Source organism: Lathamus discolor, chromosome 5 (genome assembly GCF_037157495.1).
Source record: "Lathamus discolor isolate bLatDis1 chromosome 5, bLatDis1.hap1, whole genome shotgun sequence".
In the NCBI taxonomy this organism is placed as follows: domain Eukaryota; kingdom Metazoa; phylum Chordata; class Aves; order Psittaciformes; family Psittacidae; genus Lathamus; species Lathamus discolor.
The window spans coordinates 1,734,784-1,754,370 of NC_088888.1; the positions used below are offsets into that span (position 1 = coordinate 1,734,784).

Consider the following 19,587-nt stretch of genomic DNA (forward strand, 5'->3'; position numbering starts at 1 on the left):
CATGCAGCCACCAACTGTGTTATAAGCGAGTACCTCAGCTCATGACAAACATGTTACTTGGCCAGGGACTAATATGGAATTTTCTGACACTCAGAACAAAAAGCTTTAGCCAGAAAACCTTCCAGGTTCCCAACAGATCCCACAAGATTCTTCTAAGACAGCTCTAGTTCAAGCTCACATCGATGTCTGAGACCTTATTCTACAGGCAAAATAACATAAAAGTTTATGGTGGAAGAATGTCTATCAATAATCGAGCTCTAAATAGCTGCAAATGAAACAGATCCATTTTGTTCCTCTGATGCTGAGGAATGACCACAGCTCAACGCTTCAGCGTGTTAAAAGCAATCAAGACCCTACAAAACCCAGAGAAGTAAACTCTAATAGTGGATTACTTAGTCGCCATTCCAGCAAACACGTATTGTGAGCAGTCCTAATGCTTCCCAAGCAGCTGATCACAGGATGAAGGTGCTCAGACACACAGCTACCTACAGGGTTAGAAATGGAAGGCTTCAGAAGTCCAAACACAAACAGAATTGTTTCCCTCAAACGTGACTGCAGTCATGAGATTTAAAATTGCCAGCGCATTGCTTTTTACAACTTGCTGAAACGAAAGCCCATTTCAGAATTCAGAGCAGGTATCTATCAACGTTCATCTTACGTAAATTCCTCTCCTTTCCACCACATTTTCCCTTGAGGAAGGGTTTGGAGCAGGTACAACTCCAAAATATCCCCATGTACATTCTTGACTTTATGAAGGTTATGTTCACTTAGTATACGTAATACTGAATAATACCAGCTATGCTTGTCTAGCTACTATCATCAGCATAACCCAATGATCAGGATAGCCAAAGGTCAGGGTATTTCCTATTAAACGGACACCTTCACCAGGAAATATATTTGGAAGCCTGCTTTGTGCCTGTCTAATGTACCTTCTCATGAGAATACAACAGCATTTGCTCCAAGTTTTATATGAATTTCCCTTCTGCTACATGGTGTTTTATTAGGATGATGGGACTCTTAGCAATGGAAAAAGCTAGGACAACAAAATTAACAACTTTTATAGCTGAAATATCCCAATCCCTGAGTGATCAAGAATGCTTCTTTATACTTCTCACTAACCTTCAGCCTGCTTAACGCTGCACATGGACTCTCAGTATGCAATTTCAGTGTTGCTGTAAAATGACACATTAGAATCAGAGCTTCACGTTTCTATCATAACAGGCACTGTGCTGCTAATTGACTTTCATTATAGATTTGGTTTTAATTTTCTGCTTTGCAAGGACTGATTTTTTCTCCTCTGGATGTAATATTGCCATACAGAAGCTTCCCTCCTTCCCCATAGAATTATATGCTCTTCCACATACAAAGTAGACTTTTTTTTCCTCATTTTGGTTCAAATTCCACCTTACCTAGAAAAACATGAATGCTGGCCACCATATGGCTCTTAATTCCAAGTAGCTCTCAAGGCACTTTGAGTGCAGATACTCCTCTGAAGTGACAACATGGCCAAAAGCTGGACAGCTTGGCAATATGAATCCCTTGTGACAAGCAAATGCAAGCTGGAGGTGCCCGAGGCCAGTATCATCCCAGTTGCCTCAGCATCTGGCTGCATGTTCAGCCCACAGTGGAGTTTCTGGCCTCTAGAGCGCTAGTGTTGTCCCTCCCAACCAATGTGCTCCTGGACCTCTTCTCAACCACTAACCCACTTGTCCAACACATATGGCTCTCAGACACACAGAGATTTTGCCACCCACCAAATGGAGGCACAAAGGTTGTCTGTGTCCACCATGAGCCATTAATTTTTGACACTTCAGGCTTTACACATTTTACAGTTTACTTACAAGAGAATATTGCAGGGATATTGACAGAGAATACTGCTTCAAAAATGACTGAATTTGTGCTAGTCACAGAAATACTCCGACCTGTAATTTTAAAACTAACCAATAAGAAATACCTATATTGCCACCAAAAATACCTCAAGCTGCATAATAACATTTGACATGATTCCAGATGTTCTTATGATATCAGTATTCAAAACACACAGCTAGCTGACACTGTGTGTGAGGGACAGAATCTCAAATACTTACAGCCAATCATCATCATGGCAACAGCAAAGATCTTCTCCCCATCTGTAGTCGGAGCGATGTTCCCAAATCCAACACTGGTGAGGCTGGTCATTGTAAAATACAACGAGGAGATGTAGACTGAATCCTTGCTTGGCCCACCTTCCCATTTCCCAAAGCCCGACGTGTTAAAGCGGTACGGTGTTCCTATTGACATCCCCAGCTGATAGAGCCAGCTCTCAGTTCGGATGGTGTTTGTATCCTCATCGATAACTTCATAGTCTCCTATGCTGTACCAAATGCAGGCCAACCAGTGTGCTGCGAGACCAAACACACACACCAACAGGACCAGGACTGCTGCTCCGTATTCAATGTAGTGGTCCAACTTCCGAGCCACGCGACCCAGCCGAAGCAGCCTGACCACTTTAAGTGAACTGAAGAGGCTACTGATGCCCTAGAAGGACAAAGCACAGTGATCATTAGAATCTAATTTAAAGCACCAGCATTCATAACTGCAAATTCCAAAGACACGAGGGGAACCATAACAAACAGATGGTCATCAGATTCACACCTGAGAGACTGACACACGAAAAGGTTAGTGGCCCTTGTCAGGGATGGATATATGCGTTCTTGTCTTCATTCACTAACATTTCTCAACTCCACTTTCAGAGTATTTGAATAGGTCTACAAATACATTTGTGAAGTCTTCAAATGACAGGCTGCTTACTGCACATCCAGTCGTGCAAGTAGACCATCCCTGAGGATCCTGATGCTATTTTAGGCTGACTGAAAAACAAATGTGGCAGTCACCGATCATTAAACCACACAAATCTAATGTTGAGCGGAACATAACCAGGCACCTATTGAATTCACTCCAGCATCTGGAGTCACAAACCAGTTACTTATGATCCTGGGCAACACACATCCTCTCATGTCTCAGATATAAAACAGTTTGCAGTACTTATCTCAGACATACAAGGAAGATAAATAAAGAAGGCCAAAAACCACTGGAAGCACCTGGCAACTCATGTTTTTTCAGGGTAATAGGACATTTCCTAGGACTTTACTTTCATATATAAGAACTCACATGCTGATAATCAGTCCTCTGACATTTCTGACATGGACTACACAAAGCTTAACTAAATTCAAATGCCCTACTACCTAATCTCCGTATCATACTCTTCTTACAACAGCTTTGGTATCAACGTAGTATTTCTGTGCTGGTACTAAGATGACTCCCGGAAACCAGAATTAAGCCAGCATGCAGGATTTGGGATTGTGAACTTTTAGATTTGTGATTCCATGCACAATAAGCTAAAAAATTCAAAGCCATTTGGAGCATGAGATGATATAAATGGCCTTCCATAAAAATCCTTCTTTTTCCCTGCTCCCTCTTATCAGGACTATTTCATACATCGAAGTCTGATTAAAATTTAAGCAGACTGGTTTAATGAGTATTTCTGGAAATGCATAATTGCATACTTCTGGTCACCAGCTTTTACTGGAAGTTTATTTACTCCTGCATAAATACGACTGATTCAGTATCTTAGGCTGGTTCAGTGCACTAGAAGAGATGCTTTATTAAATAATTACATAAGGCGTATTGACTCATGTTCCCCAGGACTGCAGCAATGTATTTCCCCTTTATTTCATTAATTTGTCATGATTACATTGACTCATTTTCCGAGACAGATGTAATTTGTTACCTGGGAACACACTATCAATTCATATTAAGTATTTGGACAGGATCTAACACAACCTGGGAGAGGGGAGTAAAAAAGGAAGAACAAAAAGAGCAGCCTTGCTTTAAATTATCGATAGACTTGGAGAGATCTGGAAGAGACCAAGTGATCTGTTCTTTCAATGCAAAACATGTCAAGTCACTGATGCAAAATTCCCTTCACAAAGGAAGAGGCAATTCCCATTTCCAATTCATTCCATAGCCAGCTCTGGTCTGCAAGCAGCAGAGCAAAGTCTTGATACTAAGGCAGAGAAGATGACACAGAAGACAAAGGCCTTCACTTCCAGGGGAGGGAAAGCAGGTACTTTTGAACATTCAGTATGGAGAGGAAAAGCAAAGAGGAAAGCTCAACAAACTGTAACGTGAGGGACTGTAGTGACAGGACAAGAGTAACGGGTTCAAACTTAAACAGCGGAAGTTTAGACTGGATATAAGGAAGAAGTTCTTTACTGTAAGGGTGGTGAGGCACTGGAATGGGTTGCCCAAGGAAGACGTGAATGCTCCATCCCTGGCGGTGTTCAAGGCCAGGTTGGATGAAGCCTTGGGTGGGATGGTTTAGTGTGAGGTGTCCCTGCCCATGGCAGCGGGGCTGGAACTGGATGATCTTGAGGTCCTTTCCAACGCACACTATTCTGTGATTCTATGATAACCGTATTTTAGAAGTGGATATGAAAGTCCGTAAGTGACAAGATGGATAGCCTCTAGATTGTAAAGACCTACATTCTGACATTACAGCACAGCCTCTGGCCGTTTCCTCAGGACCAATGCTCACTTCTCGCCTTCGTCTTTGCAAACTTCAGCAGCAGAACAATCGTATTATATATTTCGAGAAGCCTCCAGTAAAGGCCTGCTTTTAGTTTCAGTTTCAAAGCAGGAAGATTCAGGAAGGACTTAAAAGGCTGGAATATGGTTAATTCTTAATTAAAAAAAAAAGAAAGAAGAATTAGAAATAAGGGGGAGGGGGGAATCACAGGAGAATGTGGATATGAAAAATGGGAATACAAAATAAATCACCTGAAATCAGATTTCAGACATCTCAGGCAAACTGCTTCGCTGCTTCTCCTCATTTCTCTTGGGAAATTCCCAAAACTAAGAAATTGTGTAAAAACATTTAAAATGGGCTAAAACTGCATTGCTTGGGAGAAAGTGAGTCTACCAAATTCAGGCCAGAGGCAGAGAGAAGTAGGGCTTTTGTACAAAAAGAACTTATTTATAAGGAAATACAACCTATTTATAAGGAAACTTCTTATTTATAAGGAAATACAACCTTGATTTGGTTGTGTTGAAAGGCTGCACTGAAGATGCAGATTAGTCACAATGTTTCACCTGATGCTTTGCCAATAGAAAGGCTAAAAGTTCAGAATAAGCTTTATACAAAAACCCAAACCTTTCTTTTTCTTTCAGCATTAACAGTATTTCCTATTTGATTTACTGAGAGGAAAGGATTTGTCTGTTCTAAATGGATCAATATCAAGGGAAAGAAAAGGCCCAGGGAAATAATTATTCATGTAACTCTCCAAAATGACTAAGTGACAGAATTTCAAATGGGTATAAACAATGCAAACTTAATAGACTGCTCGAAGCTGATACAGTAGAGAAAACTCAGATCATTCTCCAATACTTTAAGCAGTACTCTGGCACTAAATTTAGCAAGTAATATTTTAATACAAGAATAGATCTGCTGTGTTCAAAATGGACATTTTTAGATTGCCACTTTCCAAAATAGAACTGTACTTTTGGGTTACTGTCCATTTCCATGCTCTTATCAGTGCGGATTATTTTCATGCTTTTATCATACAGATGGCAGCATGATGTCACCCATAAAAGCCTGAACTCAATTTACTCTTCTTGATGCGTGCCCACCCTCTTAGCTCTGCTACTCCTATTACTTTGAGAGACAGATTCAGAGACACTCAGAGCTCCTTCTGCCAGAAGTGAGTATGAACCTCAGTTCACAGAGCTAGAAACAGCACCGCAGGTCCCACACAGGCACCCCCGATGCTCTGCTCTAAAGGATCACCATAAGGAATATCTTTTAAACCCACTAATCCTTCTCCTTCATCAGGGACTGCAGCCATAGGACAAGAGGTGATGGGTTCAAGCTGAAACAGGGCAAGTTCAGGTTAGATCTAAGGCAGAAGCTCTTCCCTGTGAGGGTGCTGAGGCGCTGGCACAGGGTGCCCAGAGAAGCTGTGGCTGCCCCATCCCTGGCAGTGCTCAAGGCCAGGTTGGACACAGGGGCTTGGAGCAACCTGCTCCAGTGGAAGGGGTCCCTGCCCGCTGCAGGGGTTGGAGCTGGATGAGTTTTAAGGTCCTTTCCAACCCAAACCAGGCTGGGATTCTATGATTCTGTGATTGTGTGGCAGTCAGGAAAAGGGCAAGACTAAGTAATATCCCACAAAATTCTACATTTGCCTGATTTGTCTGACACAGCTCCATCTCCTAGTACTCTATTCAACAGCTACCTTCCCCTGAGGGTATGCAGAAGCTAAGAAATGTGTTACACAGCCAGGGTAGACAAACAGTACATTTTTAACTGTATTCTGTTACAGAGAGAACTTGTGTGTAACACTTCAATCTGCAGCACTTAGTCAAACGTGGCAGAAAAAGCCTTATTTCCCATAAACTTACATGAATGGCACTAAATAAAGATTCTACTGCTGATACCTGCATATAGTTGTTGAGAAGTATTAAACAGGCTGGCAGGTTTACTCTCATTGCAGTGATGGCTGATGCATAAAAATGGAAAAGTCTGTAGCAAGACCCCTCCAAACCAAAGGGCAAGCTCAGAGCACTGAAAGCCAGAAGAAACAACTCTCTACTTGCTGATGGAACAAACCTGAATGTCAAAAGCCCTTAAACTAAGAAATACAACCACTCCCCCTTCCCCTCCTCCTATGCAATCTTCGCAGAGTGGACCTGTATCTCAAACTCAACAGCAAAAGAGAGAGCAGCCTCAGTCCTAGAGGAAAGCAGGACCCACATTTTATATTCAATGAGAATGCTTTGTAAGCTTGCCCATGAAACAGTGACAGAAGAAAACTTCCATGTATAAGGCATCATTAGACCTACTCTAACTAGATACTTTGCACATTTACACAGATCTTTTTTGTATTTCCTTGTTAGACCTGGTCTACTGTCAGTGCAGCCCTTGTCTCACAGCCATGTAAGTCATCTCCTTTCCAAACACAGGATCCAGGATATCCATGTTTTGGCTCTAGCTTTGCACCTAACAACAGAACATTTGTGCCATTACTTGCACATCCATAAAAACTGATGGAGAAGAGACAGTGTGATGAAGTACTGTGTGAAGTGTTTCGAAAACATAAGAGCTGTAAGCAGAGTAATTACTAAGCAGAGTAATTAGTAGTTACTTGTGTTATGTTCCCCGGGATCAGTGACAAGTGGACACTGCAGTGCTAATGCTGTACATATAAAAACCATTTGCTGCTGTTCATTTGCTACGCAAAATCAAATTCAACTCAATTCATCGAATAATAAAATCCCACCTAGAAAAAGCAAAATACAAATTGTTTCAAGAAGAGTAATAAAAAATTAACTACAGCCCTCCCGAACAAGTGAGAATCCATTTTCCCTTCCAAACGACATGTAGGATGAAGAACTGAAACGCAACTTTCACCCCACCTCCTTCAGCTGTAGCAGCACTCCCACTTTAGTAACCAATTCCGTCTGCATCACAATATTCACTTTTTAGGCCCTTATTTACTTTCCACATACACAGACAGAAAATACACTTAACCCAAGCATTAAGATTGTCTCTCTGCTCAAAGGAAGGATAATTTACTTCCTTCTTCCTATCTGTTTTTAAAAAGAGAAATATCCCGTACTAGCACGAAACTGTCCTACGTTTTCCAGCACTTTCCTCTCATATGGAACTTCTGAAGTTCAGGCTTCGTCTCAATTAAAGGGAGATGCAGGAGACTAAAAGCGAACCATTAAGAGAATGAGAATGAAACAGAACAAAAAAGAAGTTAATTATTTATCCAAAAAGGGAGGCAACGAACCGAAAGTATCGCTACGAGGAGCCAGGCGAGAGCCATGGCCAGCACTGCTGAAGCCTGGCTCTGCCTATCTGCAGCGACATGGCACCCTGTCAGGTCATCGTTAGGGCTCCTCATTTCTGTTATTTGCCTCTTCTGATTTTCTTCATTAGGCCTGAGAACATGACCTTTCCTACAGACTGCCGTATTTAGCAACCAACAGATGAGATAACGTTATCCGCACAGGTCAAAAATCAATATCCAAACCCTCTGGTTGCTGCTGTGGTTTTTCAGCACTGAAGAAAGCAGACCTCTAGACTCACAAAGCTTATTTTAGTCAGACATCTGCAAGCTTCGTTGGAATCGAAGGAGAAACAGCCATAATCCATGGATAAGAGCACAGGGGGGGAGAAGAGATGGAAAAACTCAGTTTTCATTTGTGAATCTGTGCCCATGCTGGTCTCACACACACATGAACACCCGAACCCCCAGAAATCCAGGAAACAAACTCTTGCTTTTATTAACTTTGAGAGGAAGAATGAGGATACAGAGAACACGTAAGTAATCCAAAGAAATCCCACTTTCCACGGTATCCACTAGAAACTTTGCTCCTGACAGACAGCAATCTGCTTCCCAATGCTTCTGGTTCAAAGAAGCTTTCCACTTATCTTGAAGAGGCAAATACCCAAATAAGATTTAGTGCTACTGGCATCTAATACCACTACATCTTGCCTATTCTAATCCCACCCCTAATATGAAATACACTATAAAGCAACCTTTTAGCTACTCAAATAAATACTCTTTGCTGTCTCATCTGACTTTCTGCCTCAGATCAATACAAGTATGCTGAATGAGGGGGAAAAAGAACAGAGTAGCTGATCCCTGCCTCTGAAACATGCTTCCCTTTATACACAGTGCAAGTATCACTCTAACAGCATCTTTCTGAAGTAATTCAGAATCTAACATATTCAATTATCTCTCCCTCCTGGACAAAGGCGATCACCATACATTACCACTGAAAATGGAATTCAGCATTTTAATTTTCAGCCTTATACAGATTGAATAGCTTACGGAGACGACTATTCTCTCTTTAATAGTATGATAAATCAGGTCGTGCTTTCCAAAGCTTGAAGAAGTAGCCCTGAAACCCAGTAACAACCTTACTTATCCGTGACTTAGCAAAAAGACTGATCTGAACAGCAGTAGTGAAGAAGAGGAGATGGCATCTTAATAGGCATGGCAGAACCTACAGAGTAGGTGTTGGACAGGAACAGAGCAATGCATCCTCCTCTGGTATTGTTTTGGAAGGGACTATCCATCAGCAGACAGCATAGATGTGTCTGAGCCAAGGTATATGAGCCTGGGCAAGATGAGGGAAGCAAGCAGAATTTAAATGAACTAAACACCTTAAGCAGGTTTACAGCAGAGGAGAGAATTTAACCCCGGATAGGTTAAATGGCATTAAGAGTTCTGTAGTGCCTATATAAAACACCAACACAACTTGGAAAACAGGATTTACGGGGAAAAGGCAGCCTGCCCCTTCAAAGGTTGGTATAAAGGAAGCACTTTATTACTAGCATGGGTGTTGGAGTTTTAAGGAGGAAGGTTAGAGAAACTCATATTTGACTGGGGTGGGGGGAAAGGTGTGTGGGGAAGTAGACAAAGAACAGAGACACCCTGACTAACATCCTCAAGTGACTGTGAACAGTGAGTGCTTCTTTGCCTACCTGGTTCATAGCCTGGCAATCCATGGTACCCCAAGAATCTGCTTTAATTTGAATCAGCCACAGAACCATGTTCTTTCATTTCCATACTTATCAACAGACTCAGCATTGCCTAATTGGACAGATCCCGCTAAGAGGGGTGAACTCTGTTCCAAACAGATTTCACACCATACAGCTGTTTACAGCTTAAAAGACTTCAAAAATTCTGTTTTCCAGTTTGCAAAATCCATCTAACCCCAAATCCTTCTTTATAGGCCCCTATTTATTCCATAAAACTATAACCATGATCATTTATTCCCTTGCCCCTTATTGCAAGGGAATGGTAAAACAAGCCTAGGGAGGTTGCATGCTTTTCAGCATAGCCACTTCAGTAATTCCTAGAGAGCTAATTTGTATTAGCATGAGATTATTCCGCTAATAAGGTTTAAATTAATCTATTGCAAAAGTACTGCCTCCGAGAGTTGCCAACAATCTGACCAGCAACACATTCATTTTTTCCCCTCTCAACTCACTGTTTACTTTCCAGCTACCCTGTGCTCACTTAGCACTAAGTAGCTTAATTTCCCTCTATTACTTCTGTATTACTTCTTCTGTTACTTTCTTCTATTACTTCTGGGATTTTTTTATCACTGTAAATTTTGTCCTTTCAGTGCTGGGTATCTTCTTTCCTATACTCCAGCTTCTCTTTTATTCATCCACTTAAGTGAACACTGCCTCATTTAGATTGAATATATCTTTCCTGATGATCTTTTACTATGCCTTTATTTCTCTTGCACCTCAACTAATAAGAGTGATACATGGTTCTCAACTTCGGCATCGGCCAACAATTGATGATAGTGTTCTGCTCAAATACAGATAGCAATTACTACTGCAAACTCCCTACTCCAGAGATTTATATGGTGGTGACATGACTGGATTCCACTCCTACCACGACATTTCACAACAACAGTGTCACATGTAATAAGTCAAATTCTTTCCAATATAAATTATATCTTATGCTGTTAGGGCCGAAAACCACAGTATAACGTTGCTCAAGCTGACACTGCAAAAATATGCTTCAACTTGCCTTTGGAATTCAAAGTCTTAAATTGCATTGTTCTTGGCAAAAAAATGTGGAATTCTCTTTAAGCCTGGCTTTTATTAAAGCTCCTGATTGATGCCTGAACACAGAAAAATAACATTATCCCCCAAAGTAGGTGGCATTTCCTTAAGTGAGGAATAACGCTAATTATTGTAAACCATTACTGACAAATCTTATTGTAATCATTCAGATTCAGAACAGATTAATACCACATGTTTTAAGGGCTCTGTAAACTTTGGACCAATATTTTCTTTTCCTACTCAAACTACACTACAGGAGGATGCATTGTCCCAGCAGTAGAAAGTTTAAGCCTAGCATTAAGTTGTTCCATCCAGCAGTGCAGGATTTTCTTTTCTTGAAGTTCTATGGCAGGTCAAGAAAGTAACTCATATTTAACTGTAGAATTAGCTTCCCATACAGAAAAGCCAGGAGAAACACTGACAACTTTCCTTTCATAGGAAACAACGGGAATTCTTCTACAGCTGTTTGTTCCTTCCTTTGCTGAATCTGTTCATAGCTGAATATCCCTGCTCTCTTTGAGCACAGCGCTCGAGATCAGAAGCTTCGTACATTCACGTATTTAGTTCTGCGGCCTTGAATAAAAACATTGATGTCTCTTCCATCTGTAGAATGTGGCTATTCATCCTTAAGTGTCTCTTGCATTCATTGTAGTTATTAATAGTTGTATTGATTAACATTTAATGAATTCAGATTAGTTTTGTGGACAAAAATATTCTCAAGCATGCAGAGAGGGAACTGGAATTTCAATTATATTAAAAGATGTTAATCGAAAATATACTCATGTTCCAAGCTGCAACAAACCCAAAGAATTATGAAACTGCCTGAAAAACACAAAAGTCACACTCGATTTTGTGTCAAGAAAATATTTTCCATTAGATCTTCTAATGGAATAATGAAGTCAATTGCAACACAAAAAGTGACTTCAAAATAGAATAAAACCCCCAGTATCAGAACATTTTGAAATGAGGATCTGCCTGTCAATACTATTGATCAACTCCAGTTTTAGGTATTAGCATTAATCTTATGCTGGTGGATCACTTTAAAGATGACAAAAAAGGTTTCACTGTTAATCTATCAAGAACTATGTGATGCGACAGCTTCCAAATGACGCAGAGCCAAAAGAGCCTCCACTCCCTCTACCTGCAGCTTTTTACTTCTTCAGGTCCCGTGTCCCTCACAAATCAATTAGTCTCCACCACAGTAATTGCGCTATTCTTAAAACCAAATTGACTTGTCAAGTCAGCTCCTCCGTAACATCCTCAGTGTCTTCAGGGATGTTCCTTTTAACAGAGGATGACAGCAGGCAGAAGCAGAGGTGAGCTTCCACCTGCCCCAGTTCCACCCCCCCACCCCCCCATAGGGACTGCAACCGAGCCAGGATTCCGTTTCCTCCTGTTTAATATCATATATGGAAAACATCAACACAGGAAAATAGCAATTCACATCCTTCATCTCATTTTATCACCATGGTGACACTGGGTAGCATTTAATACCTGGCAATTTCTTTTTTTTTTGGAAGAGTATTCACATTAGGACTAAACCAAAAAGCCCCACAGCAGCCATGGCCACCTACTAATTCCAGTCTCCTGGCTCTATGGGAATCCCCTTCAGCAGAATCAAAGCGACACACAGGTAACAACCCGAGCTGGGCTACTTGTGACTTGAGCAGCAAAAGCCTCGCAGCTAATTTAATCCAACTGTGAAGTAATAGGGCATGCAGTCTGGGGCTAGAGACAGGTAAAAATTAAACCAGCAAGTCTGAAAGAAGAGAGCTGAGCCACAAGGGAATACTCTCCGCAACAGAGAAAAAGATGCGAGGCAAAGATTTGCTGCTCTGAAGACTCCTTGGATGTGGCACTTTCCCCCTTCATCTTCTTTAATAAAAGATTACCTTTCTCTTGACAGGCAGCTCATGAAACAGTGATCAGCATGTACTGCCCTAACCCACCCCTGATGTGCGCTGTTACTCTGCTAGCATTGCTGCCAAACCCCTCAGGTAGTGTAAAGCAGTCTATGAGACCTTAAACAGTAGTACAGTAATTTACACCAGTGGAAACTCTGCTCTAATGACTCTACAATGATTTATACCAGCTAAATGTCAGAATCCACTAGGGAAAATAAAGATGAACACTCTTGAAAGGATAGCATCAAGAAAAATGTTTCTTTTTCCCTGGGCATGATAGCTAGAACAACTAAAACACCGTATACTGATGGAGACTGTTGAAGAACCATAGGAGAACTGAAGTACCAATCAGGTTCTCATTGTTACAAGGCGACACTGAGATGGAGAACCTGGAGAAATTCACCCTCTCACAAAGATTTCTCTGCAGATAGAGAGCACCTGAGCTCAGCGCAAGGGCTGTCACAGCCACTCGTGCACACGTTGTACTCAGGGATGTTCTGTAGGTCACATCGCCAATCGCTAGTTAGGAAGCGTTCCTCCAGCAAAATCATCAGCAGAGCAGGTTGTTACTATCTGCAGTATCTGCAGTGGGTGACAAAAGCTTCCTCTGCCTCCCCCCCTGCTTCCTTTTTACTCTTTCAATCTAAATGTCAGCACCTGATACAACAGCCACTCCTTCCATTGCTTTATCAGTGCCATGGCAAACTACTATGCAGCCTGGGTCCTTTTGACAAACAAGTATTTAAGGACAGGTCTCAAGGCCTTTTTGCTTCATCTCATTTGTGTTATTTCAGTCTGTAGCTTTATATAAAATGAAAACCTCTCCAGGGAATGAAATACCAAATAACACCATGGTTTTTCAACTGCATTCAATAGTTTGCCTCCTTGTCCTCAACTTATTGAGAAAAACACTTTAAATACCATAGATAAAAAATGTACGCAGTGTATTTTTACAGAAGTAATGTGGGTTTATGTTTTTCCTTTATAACATGGGCACATTTTAAAGGAACTCCTAAAAACCAAATTTTACAGATTAAAACTTAAAATAGTCAGCGCTGATGAGGTATGTATGTATGTCCCAGGGTTAGTATGTGTCACTGATACACAGAGATACATAATGAGTTGATGGCACAGATCTTATAGTATGTAATTAGAAACTGGACTGCTGGACTCCTGTTTAAGATTTTCTTAACCCTCATTAACCCTCCGAACTATGTAGGCATGGAACCTTAACATATTTAGGTTAGGAATATGTTCTTGGCAGCCTGATCCAGTAGGGGTACAGGCAGTTAGAACAGGCTAGTACTGCGGTTTTAGGTGCCTAAATGTTAGTTCTTTTCCCGACCTGTGGCCTGTTCCCAAAGAAATGAGCAAGAATTAAGGAGTTAGATTTCCAGATTTCTCCTTACCATTTTGTCTCATTATAGAATTGCCTAACAAGCATCAGAACAGCATCTTGAATCATTCACCTTTCTCTTTAAACAACTGTTGCCAAACAGTGCTGCATGGATCACCAGATACCCACACAGTACTTTGTGGTGGTCTAGGAAGATCCAGTGAGTCACTGCCTGCCTTTTTGCCACCTGCTATACTGTATCAGAAAGCAGCTGAGAAAAGGGAATTTCACTTCCCATTTGTTCATGTGAAGAACTGCCATTAGCAGACGTATCCTGTCACCCGCAGTGAAAGCAAGAGAAGCCTGCTCTAAGAAACTATTCTGATACAGCAGTTCAAGCTATTCATGGTAGGTCAGATGAAGCAGCTCTCCTCAGTGCTGTACAGGGGTTCTGCTGTCTGCTTCTGCCTGTCCTCCTGAACTCGGAGGCTGGAGAATGAAGGAAAATAAACACAGATTTCTGCCACTAAAAAACTCAGCCTCTCCCAGTGCACTTAAAGATGGATCCTTCTGGCTAGGACTCATAAGCAAACCTCTGCATGCGCTGAGGGCAGCTACTAGAGACGTAAGTACACTAATTCACTATATTTCAAAGCATCCATTTCTTTCTTCTCTCCCCCACCTCCCCCCAGCCATGAAGTAATAATGAATGGGTGGAACTCATATACTGACCTCATCAACGTTCTCAAATGCATTGATGACATCGTATGGCAAGCATGAGAGCAGATCGATCACAAACCAGGTCTTCAGGTAATTCATGCGAATGAGCTTTGGGTCAGAGATCACCTCTCCTGCTGGCCCCACAAAGGTGGTATGGAAATTAAGCACAATGTCCACCAGAAAAATGACATCTACAATGCTGTCGACAACCAGCCATGCCACATTGTTCTGTTTGGTTTTAAAGGAGACGTTGTAAGGGACCAAAATAGCAGTGTAGAAGGTTAAAATCAAGATGATCCAGTCCCAGGTAGTCTTGAAAACACAATAATGCAAAATGATATGCGGTGGAGTCTTTGGTGCCTCTTGTTTGTACTGTGGGAGGATTTCCGAGCCCAGCTGCAGTACCTGCAGTCACAGAGATTTCAGGAGAAAAAGGAAACATGCTTAATGTTTTAACACTACTCTTCACACTGTAGATTCTCAAGCTCAGTACAGCAGCTGATTAAAATACAGGTCTATTAACTCTCCTTATCACCAGCAAATGCTAAGCAAGTCAGGGTAAGTGTTCTGTTAAACAAATCAGCATCAACCTAAGCACAGTTGTTTCTTTTAATGCCATTAATTACATTTTGACACTAAGCCTAATGGCCTAGGTCTCCCAGACACACAGAGACAGCTCCTTCGGCAGTCTAAATAAAGGAGACAGATAAATGATGGGCAAAAAGGCAGTTGCAAAGAGAAATCAATGGCAATACCAGGCATAATACCACAACTTCTGAGTTCCAGTCCAGCACTGGGACCAATGGACCACACAGTTTTTCCACACTATTTAACTCTTCATTATACTGTGTTTGAAACAGTCTTATACTACAATCTATCACGAATGCACAGGTCATTGCTCCTCTCCTCTGGGCCATGCAGAACCGAAGCCCACCGTAACTCATTAGACCCAATAAACCCATGTTGAAACTTAACTTGTCACTGAGAGGAAAATCAGTGTTTTCACTATCTGATGGTGCACAGTCGAGTTACAATGCAGTTAGGTCCGAATTCATAAAAGCTGTGATCAGCAGAAGATCATCTGTCAGCATGCGTTTTAAACCCTGGACCTGCACCTGGGCACAGCTCCAAGTGTCCTCCATAACAGCAATCTTGATCAATGCTACCCATTTTAAGTCTGCTGTCTGCCCCGTTCTGCAAACTAGTGCCAAGAGTGTATAGTGTGTATTTAATCCTTGGGAACTAAAGTTTCCTTTACGTGCCTATGGACAAGAAAAGGTTTTATAGCTATGGATATATTCGAGGGGGAAACCAACACGAAGGACCTGTCTGAAAATAAGTTACATTTTAAGATTAAATTTACTCTGGGTGAGTTACGGATGAAACCCGAAGACAGATTTGCTCAAGTGAGGTGTGTTTGCCAAGTGCCAAGCTCACAGAACCTGTGAGAGCTCTTTAGGAGCACGGTTCCTTTGTCACATTTATTTACGAGCAGTTCAGAGCAGCTGGGAGCAGAGAAGGAAATTAAATGGCCACCTTCTCAAGGAGAAGATCAGACAATACGTCTGTAATAGGAGGATGTCTTCCTTTCGTGCTCCTTATCTCGGCTTTTTAAACGTCAATTATTTAGACAGGGATTTTATCGGCAGGCTTTTCTGAGTGCTTTCTGCTTTCTTTCTCTGTGAACTGGTGGGCTTTTTTTTTCCAGCAGATTAAGCCAAAGGGTACAAAGGAAAACAAGCAGCTACAAGAGTCCTACTTGGACAAAACAGCCTCAGATCAAGTTCCCTGCTGCTCTGAACCTCACATAATCGCTTACTCTTGTGCACAACAAGGGTCAGACACTGTCAGATCACAGTCCCCCGCACATGTGTAGTGACAATGGGAATTGCAAGCCCGCTGACTTTAAGCCCAGTATGTTCCGCAGAAGAGAAGCAGCATGACCTGCTCAGAGACCTGCGCATTAGCACGGAGGCATCAACAGTCTGAAGACAAAACAAGGGAACTTGGTATTTTTGTTTCACTGAGGAACCCTTTCCTCTAAGAAGCAGCCCTGCAGACCAAACAAGGCCTCAGACACGTCCACTGCAGTATTGCGTGCTCTGCCACTCCTGACCCGTTTCACACATGCTACAAGAAGAAGAAAAAGGAAGCAAAATAAAACTGTCAGAAGTTGCCTTGCGCTGAGAGGAGCTGGAAGCAGCGCAGGACAGGAGCGCCAGTCTCCAGTTCTGGAACTGAGGACTGCCACTGCAACATGCGTTCACTCAAGGAACTCATCACCAAAACCAAGCACTTTCTATCATGTAGTTACATTTTCAGCCGGTTAACTGGATTTCAGCTCAAATGCAGAGATGTTGCTTGATGTTGATAATTGCTTCTTTTGCAATCACGTGTCTCCTAGAGCTTATTTTTTCCATTTCTGCTATAATATGAAGTCAAACATTTTGGTAACCATTCCAGTCAGCACAGGAGCCTCAACCAGGAAACACTGAACAAGACCAGTCGTGTTCTATTCAGATTGATTCTTACATACACATACATCAGTTCTAGACTGAGAACTGTATCATGGGCTCCATTTTGGCCACCACTGGTTTCCTGGTACTCCAAGAGCTTGTGGAACTCTTGCATCCTCCAAACTAAAGTGACTGGAAAATGTACTAATGTATTCCCATACACCTGCATAATAGAAGCAAAGGCAAGAACAATCTGTGTTGGGTAATAAAGAAGGGGCTAAATTATGGTGTCCATTATTTTGCTGTAAATCAGAACTTACAGTGAAGGCAGTGGAACTGCAGGGCTGCAAAATGAACTGAATGCAGAGAAAACAGACTTCCAGTTTCAACTCATTAAGAAAATAAACAACTTTGCTGCTTCAGTGTTTTAAAACGCCATCACCACGTACAAAGCACTCTCCTCAGCTTGTCTGACATTCCAGGGCTACAGCACAGGAAAATCAAAAGATTGATGTCTTCCTCCTTTTTTATTTAGAAAGTCAATGTACTCTAAACTACCTGAATGCCTAGGGACCTTATTAATAAGTCTTCTGAATTTCCATTACCACCTTAAAGTCTCCGGTTAAGCCCTATCAGTGGCTGCGTAAAGTGACTAGGGGCCATGGCTTTAGCTGGTCTCCAGTGGAAGGACGTGCATCAGCACTGTGGGTGTGAATCATAGAATAGTTTGGGTTGGAAAGGACCTTAAAGCTCTTCCAGTTCCAACCTCCTGCCACTGGCAGGGACACCTTCCACTAGAGCAGGTTGCTCCAAGCCCCTGTGTCCAACCTGGCCTTGAGCACTGCCAGGGATGGGGCAGCCACAGCTTCTCTGGGCACCCTGTGCCAGCGCCTCAGCACCCTCACAGGGAAGAGCTTCTGCCTTAGATCTAACCTGAACTTGCCCTGTTTCAGTCTGAACCCATCACCCCTTGTCCTGTCGCTGCAGTCCCTGATGAAGAGTCCCTCTCCAGCATCCTTGTAGCCCCCCTCAGACACTGGAAGCTGCTCTGAGGTCTCCACACAGTTTCTCTTCCTGAATGGAAGGGCAGGCACAGGGCAGGAGATGGGCATCAAGGGATGACACAGGGATATCAACCACTCACAGCGTGGGGGAAAGCCGCTTGCAGCAAGCCTGAGGCATCCCCCATTTTTCTTTTTGGGTGCGGGTGACAAGTTCCAACCCTGGCTCGCGCTCATTACATCACTAAAGCAGACACTGTAAAACCACTCCATCTTGCTTGCACTGCTAGAGATATGAGCTGTCATTTCACAGCCTGAATCATAGAACATCAGGTCGGAAGGGACCTCAAGGATGATCTGGTCCAACCTTTCTAGGCAAAACATGACCCAGACTGGATGTCCCAGCACCCTGTCCAGATGAGATGTCCAGCTGGTGACGGAAGAAGAGCATTGCCACAGCTCACACCACTTCTCCTGGGAAAGGCAACCTGCTTTAGATACTGGAAAAAGCCTTGCAGCCTCCTGAACTGCAGGCCAAGAGCTTTCAAAGGCACTAAATTCTTCATTGAAGGAAGACAAAACCACCTATAACAAAGCCTAATTATCTTGGAGAACAAGCATTTCCTTTTAACATTAGGCACAACAAGAGAACCCAGTGCTGTACAGGAGTAACAGTAGGATGCCCACAGAGCTTTGTGCTAAAGACCTAGGGTTTGCCAGGTTGCTGTACTGGGAGTTAGGAGAGCTCTTTTCTCCGCTTTTTGCCACACAGTCTATTCCATCCTCCAGACACACTCTCCCTGGGTCATCTGGAGATTAAGAGCTATAAGCCCCACTTTCCTTGTGCCATATATCAAAGCCAGATAGATGCAAAGACAAGCCCTATTCCAAGCTGCTCTTCCTGCACTCCAACCTCTAGGGAGAGTAGTGCCAACCTGAGACACAGTATCTGCTGAAGCAGTCAGGTGTGGTCAGCCCCCCACATGAACTGACTCAAAACTGCTTGTAAAGGTACTTCTGGAGAGGAAAAAAACCCACAAAAGATGAATATAAAACATACACAGCTCTATAAACCGATAAGCTGAGCTTCCCCCGTGTGCACTGAACAAATCTTTCATTACTATTCTTCTCTATATAACTGGAACAGCCCTGGCTTCAGACGATATCTCCCTGTTATGCAGTTATACGAGAGTAAAAGAAATATTTGTTTCAGAGAGTTATTAATGAAAGTATTATTCCAATTACTTTTGATTTATCCGCCACCACAGTTGTATTATCTGCATTTATTATTTGTGGTAATAGTGCATGATGCTTTAATAGCTCTCCAAAGCCAGAGAATATTATTTCAAGAGCAGAAAAGACAAATTTCATCAGGGGTTTCACCAGGCTGGGTTCATTTATTCTTTTAACATGGCAAAATGAAAAAGCTATCCTCGATGTGTTGGGGAACGGTGAACACATCACCAGTCATAAACGCGCATCAACAAGCGGTTACGATTTATTTTAACACTGAAGGACTGGGAAGAAAAATAAACCCCCA

General features: G+C 42.2%; 1 protein-coding gene across 5 annotated transcripts in view; it reads right to left on the reverse strand.

Annotated features, from left to right (window-relative positions):
* Window positions 1–19,587, reverse strand: part of KCNH1 (potassium voltage-gated channel subfamily H member 1) — a 182,787-nt gene that overhangs the window by 127,465 nt on the left and 35,735 nt on the right. For all 5 annotated transcript variants that reach the window (XR_010612771.1, XM_065679335.1, XM_065679334.1 and 2 more), the window contains 2 exons: window positions 14,603–14,995; window positions 2,088–2,517 (listed from right to left, as the gene is read on the reverse strand). Coding sequence is in view for 4 of the 5 variants with exons in the window: in XM_065679335.1 (XP_065535407.1) it covers window positions 2,088–2,517; window positions 14,603–14,995 (823 nt within the window). In the remaining variant the exon portion in view is untranslated. The remainder of the gene's footprint in view (window positions 1–2,087; window positions 2,518–14,602; window positions 14,996–19,587) is intronic.